The sequence below is a fragment of the Grampus griseus genome (assembly GCF_964374135.1).
Source record: "Grampus griseus genome assembly, chromosome: 19".
In the NCBI taxonomy this organism is placed as follows: Eukaryota; Metazoa; Chordata; class Mammalia; order Artiodactyla; family Delphinidae; genus Grampus; species Grampus griseus.
In genome coordinates this window covers 11,045,250-11,051,249 of record NC_139013.1, presented here as the reverse complement: position 1 = coordinate 11,051,249, position 6,000 = coordinate 11,045,250, and the positions used below count along the sequence as shown (strand labels likewise).

The 6,000-nt window shown below is 54.7% G+C and overlaps 1 protein-coding gene across 1 annotated transcript; it reads right to left on the bottom strand.

The window, feature by feature from the left end:
* Window positions 1-233: 233 nt before the first annotated feature.
* Window positions 234-4,368, bottom strand: LYPD3 (LY6/PLAUR domain containing 3). Its single transcript, XM_082676985.1, has 5 exons — window positions 4,242-4,368; window positions 3,552-3,683; window positions 2,613-2,783; window positions 2,206-2,367; window positions 234-1,345 (listed from the first exon to the last, which is right to left on the bottom strand). Exons 1-5 carry the CDS (start codon window positions 4,330-4,332, stop codon window positions 825-827), a joined length of 1,077 nt encoding a protein of 358 aa, XP_082533111.1. The 5' UTR covers window positions 4,333-4,368; the 3' UTR covers window positions 234-824.
* Window positions 4,369-6,000: the final 1,632 nt, after the last annotated feature.

Sequence of the window (6,000 nt, the reverse complement as noted above, 5' to 3'; positions counted from 1 at the left end):
GTACAAACCTGTGAAACAAAGCTCCCCTCTGCTCCCAAACATTGCTAAGAGTACCATTCACCCCTTCATACTGCTCAATGGTCTCGCCCGGTCTCCCCCTCACCAGTGGGATCACCCATAAGCACGGCTAAACCTCAGGAGGTGAAACGTGTTCAAAACCAACGTCCCCCGGGGCTGCGACTCCGGATCTCAGTTTCTCCGTTTCAGTCTTGGCATTCCCACCCTAGCTCAGCTTCAGGAGGTAGAAATATCTCAGGTAGGTTATACTGAGGTAGGTCAGCAATGAGGTAGAAATAACTCCTTTAAAACACTATACAAAGTAATTAAACTTTTATTGAAGCCTTATGTGCCAGACATTGACCACACTGAGGCGTAAGGCACGGTCCCTGCCCTTGAGGAGCTCACAGTCTACAAAAGAAGACAAAGAAGATGCCAAAAAATGATTCCCACAAAGATTCAGGGGCAGGAGGCAGAGCCCTCAGACCCCATCTCTCCTACTCCAGGTTGACTGTGAGAAAGCGAATACGAAGCTTATCACTGTCTCTCCCACCTTCCCTGGGGCAGCTCTGACGTCCCTCTGACCTAGGCACCAGGAGAAGACCAGGGAGAGACAAAGATGAGGGGGATACAGTTGCTGCCCTCAAAAAGCTGGAACACCCTGGCAGGATATATACAATGGTAACTTTCTGTCCCAAAGCCGCAAACCAGTGCAGCAAAAGCTAGGGAGAACAGGGGCTGGGCCAGCCCAGTCCAGTGGTGGAAGAGGGAGTGATGGGAAGGGAGGGTACCCATGGCCAAGGAAGTAGGGCAAGAGGTAGAGAAGTTCATAGTAAGGTGACAGTAGCCACAGCCAACAGAAGAGCCACCCACCCCACTGAAGGAGCTGCAGAGCCTTTATTAGGGGGCCCATCTTTTATGGGGTACTGCCCAATATTTCTACGGTCTTGGTGGCCACTAGTACCTCCAGCCGAGGTAGATTCCTCCACCTGGGAGGTCTCAGGTTCGACCTCTTTTGGAGAAGTCTGGCTGGCTGGGGCTGGGGTGGGTTTGGTGGTGGAAGTGGAGGACGGGGCTGGGGTGGGTTTGGTGGTGGAAGTGGAGGCCAGGGTTGGGGCAGAAGTACTGACAGAGTTGTTTGCAGCCAGAGTGGTGGACCGAGGAGGGGGCAGCAGGACAAGGGGCGGGAATTGAGAGGAGAAATAGGTCTTGTTGCGGAGGTCCGAGTTACAGCGGGACCCCTGGCAGCAGGAGCCGCTGAGCGTGAACCCTGGGCCTGTCGCTGAATCCCGGGTGCAGGACTCATCCTGGACGCAGCCCCGGACAGGCAAGGATACAGTCACATTAGCTGCAGGAGGGAGACACAGGTAGGTCCGTGGTTGGAGGGAGGGGGTAGGCACAGCCAGAATGAAACTTAGGGGCAAGACAAGAGCAAGAAGACCCAAAACAGGGGACAGAAGGACTCTGCATCCATTAAACCCAAAGTCTCAATTAGGGCCCCACTTTGAGAAACACTGTCCCACTGTCTTTGGCACACGGTGGACCACATTTCCCATAGTACTTTGAGAGGAAAAATGTGTAGAATGAACTACAAGTCCCACAATGCCTTGGAAGAAAGGTTTGAACTGGGATACAACACCTCTCACACGAGGAAAGAGCAGAAGACCATTGCCTCCCTCTCTCCCCCCACCCCTCACACCACCCCCACCAAAATTCAGTCTTAGAGTCAGAATTACATTTGCCATAATACACCTGGCAGAGGATGGAATTTGAAGAACATCTCCCATGGTTCCCTGAAGCAGAGGCCAGGAGGCTGAACTACATCTCTCCTAATACTTTGGGACAAGTGGGGACACTAACCCTTCAGTTTTAAGGAGTCAGAACTACACTACCCACGATGCCTGGGCAGAAGCTTGGAGGCTTAAATACATTTCCCATTGTACATCCTCCCATTCTGCACCTGGCAGGCCTCTATGAAAATTGTATTTCCCCAAAAACTCTAGGACAAAAGCATTCCTATTCCTGTGCTATACTGGGAATAGGACTGCATTTCTCAAGATGCTCTAGGACAAGCCACGAACTTAGGCCTTCAGTTCCCAGAATGCGCTGAGGTGGGGGAACCCTTTGGGTAAAGGTCTACCTACCACCCATGAGGCCTCAGAAAGGCTACCACAACCTGTGAAGGCCCGGTGCTTCGAGCTCACTCACCTGCCGTCAAGGTGACGTTGCCGTCGAAACAGCCCTTGTACAAGTGGTCGCTGGCGTTGTAGCACCTCACGACGGGCGGCGCCGTACCCTGGCACTCCTTGTGGCTCAGCCCCACGCAGCTGTAGCACTCGACCCCATTAGGCTCATAGTCACTCTCATTGCCTGCGAGAGGGGCGGGGAGGAAGGAAGGGGTCGAGAGGGTTCAGGAAGCACAGCCCTGCTCCGCGTCCCTCCAGACCACGTCTCCGCCCCTCGACGGACACTCAGCTCAGCCTATAATCCCGCCCCAGGGCGTGGCCCCGCCCCCAGCCCCTACGGAGTTCTCCCGCCTTCCTCTTGCGACCGCCCCTAGCCGCTCAGCCCAGACATGGCTCCGTCCCTGAGCTTGCGGCGCTGCCCCCACCGACCTGCGGGGATGAGTGCTCGCGAGGTGAGGTTGAGCTTCGCGTTGCAGCGGTCCTGGGAGCACTGATGCAGCTGGACGAAAGCCAGAATCCCGTAAAGGTCCAGTCCGCGATCATTCTTGCCCGGGAGTCCCGAACCGCAGCCCCGCACTGCCACCGAGAATTGCCCGTGGACTGCGGAGAGGGGAGGGGGCGGGGTCAGAGGGGCGGGGCCTGGAATAGACCGGCACCAGAGAATAGGCCAGGGTGGGAGGGCTAGGGCCTCAGAAGGAGCCGATCCGAGGGGAAAGAACAACAGACCGAGGGGCGGAACCTGAAAGAGAGGAGTCTGAGGGGACAGACAGGCTGATAGACACTGGACACAATCGACGCGGGAGTGCCAAGAGTGGAGCTAAGACGGAGCACGACCATAGGGAGTCGGAACCGCAGGGAGCAGCATCAGAAGGAGCTGAGACCGACAAAAAAGGCACAGGATCAGAGACGGATGGGGCCTCCTAGGAGCCGTGGCTGCAGACAGGGGCGGGTCAGAGGGGCGGAGCCTCAGCCTAGGGATTTTAGGAGAAGACCTCTAGAGGGATCTCCATCTCCAAGGGCCCCATTGGATGGGGGAGGCTGGGGTGGAGAGGATTCTGGCAGGGACAGAAGTGGGTAGGGAGATCTCAGTGGTCCAGGGCAAATGGATAGGGTGTGCCCTTGAAGGAGACGAGGTCCCAGATCAGGGTTCTCCCAGTTCACGCCACTCATGCGCAACTCTCCGTCCTCATCCCTCTAAGCCCTAATGGCGTGGTTGTGTTGAAGGGCCCACGCCAGGCTGAAAGGGAAGGATGGGGCTGCGTTCAAGGGGGTGTGGCCAAATTCAGAGGGAGGGGCGGGACCATAAGGAGGAGGGGCCCAGATGGAGGAGCGTAAAGGAGTACGCAAGGACCCGGAGGCCCCACTCACTAGACTCCACCGCCCCTACGGCCTCTGTGCAGACGTCCATGCCTGGCGCGCACTTCACCGTCTTAGTCTTCTGCGGAGAGCATCCGTCATCGGCTTTCTGCACGCAGCTGTAACACTCCAGGGCCTGCGCTCCTGGGGGTACAGAGGCAGGTAGAACTGAGCTATCCCTACTGAAGCCTCCAACCCCCAAAGGAGAAATAGTCGTTCCCACTCCCTCTGTCCCTGTGCAATCCTATTGCACACCCTTTTCCAGGGCGGCGTAAGGAAAACCTAGCCGCAAGTCTGAGGCCAGGAGATACATTGTGACCCTTTCCGTCAAACGTCCTATGCCTGCAGTGGGAGCATCTTTCCCACAGCCCTTTATGCCCAAGGTGGGGGATCCCTGCCATAGACGGGGGTGGGGGCACTTCTTCCTACAGTTCTCCACTCAGGATGGGAGAATTTTACCCACAGTCAAGTCAGCTCGGTGAGGGATCCCTTCCCACAGCCCCCCGTCTGCTTAGGATGGAAGAAATTTTCCCACAGTCCCCTCTGCCCAGGGTAGGGAACCTTCCCGCAGCCCACCCCCTCCCCCGACCCCTCTGCCCAGAATGGGAGATCCTTCCCACAAGCCCGCTCTGTATGGGGTGGGGGAACCCTCCCTAGAGCTCCCACTCTATCCCCTCCGCCCCCTTCCGGCAGCAGACTCACCTTCTAGAAGCAGCAGCGGAGGCAGCAGCAGCAGCAGCCAGCCCGTTGTCCAGATCGCTACCCGGGAGCCTGCTTTCCTGGCGGGGTCCATGGTTCCGTCCTGCTCTCTCGGCTTCCACTCTAGCTGTGCCGCCTCCCAACCCGGGTCCTCTTACGTGAGCCCAGGATGAGTAACCTCGCCCCAGGCAACCCTGGCCTTGCCCAACCAGGCCAAATCAGCCTCAGCTGTGGGGCGTGACACCCGCCCCCGGATGCGTCACGCACCACTGCCAAGGAGTGAAAGGGCGGGAGTCAAGGTTCCCTGGCAGTTCCCAGGAGGAAGTCTGTGTGTTTGTGGCGGTGGGGAGAGGATATAAGGCTCACACAGAGGGTCTACTCAACATTCAACACTCAGTAAATGCTGAATGAGTGCAGGCTTTGGGCCGGGTGATGCTGGAGACTAAACAGAACCAGTGCTGGTCTTCACAGAGCTCACAGTCTGATGGGGGAGACAGATATTAATCCAATAATCATACAAATTGTTATTTACAGCGAGGACAACGAAGGAAGAAGTGTAGGGAGCTACAAGGAGGTGTGGCGTCTAAAAGTGGGGGCTGGTCAATGAAGCGTCCCTGAGGATGTAAATCATCCAGGTGCCTTACGATCTTAAAGACTTGGAGGTTTAGCCAGTGAAGCAGGTCGGGATGGGGGCAGAGCACATTGCAAAGCAGAGGGGTCAGCACGTGCAGAGACCTCGGCTGGAAGCAGCATGGACCCTTCGAACACAGAGAGGAGAGCACTGTACCTGGAGCTCCTGTACCTGGAGCTCAGGAGTGAGGGGGAAACTGAGGCAAAAGAGGCCATTCCAGGCCCTGAGGAGAGGTTTGAATTAATTCTGAGAAAGATGGAGAATGTTTCACGGGGTCTAAATCAGCTCTGAGACACAATCAGATTTGCTTTTTAAACTATCAATCTGGCAAACGATGCAAAAACTTATCAAGAAATGAATTCACTAATCCCAGGGAATTATGCAGCAATGAAAACGGACCAACTACTGGCCTGGGTGCCAACGTGAGTCTCAAAAACTTTATGTTGGGAGTTCCCTGACAGTCCAGTGGTTAGGACTTTGCCTTCCAATGCAGGGGGTTCAGGTTCAATCCCTGGTTGGGGAGCTAAGATCCCACATGCCTCGCGGCTAAAAAACAAACAAACAAACAAAAAACAGAAGCAATACTGTAACAAATTCAATAGACTTTAAAAATGGTCCACATCAAAAAAAAATCTTAAAAAAACCCCCAACTTTATGTTGAGCTCAAAAAGCCTTAAACAAGTAGAAGATACCATGTGACTCCATTTCTATGAAGTTCTAGAACAGGCAAAGCTAATCAGTGGTGATAGAAATCAAAATAGGGGTTACTTTGGGGAGGGCATTGCCCCAAAGGAGTAATAGTAAGGAACCCCTACTATCTTCATCTGGGTGGTAGTTACACATGTAACTGCAAACATGTTAAGAATCGACGAGCTGTACGCTGTACGTTTTACATTTATGCACTTCACTGAAGGTACACTATTCTTACACTATTCTTACTATGAAATTTTACTCCTGCCTCTGCCATCCTCTTGCTGTGTGACCTCAAGCAACTCCATCTCCCTCTCTGAACTTCAGCTATTCTTACCAAAAGAAAAGGGTGGGGGAGGAGTGCCATTGTGGCCTCAGTAAAAAAGGAAAAGAGTAGAAGGGGCAAGAGAAGGCCAGGAGACCGGGGAGGGAGCAGGGCAG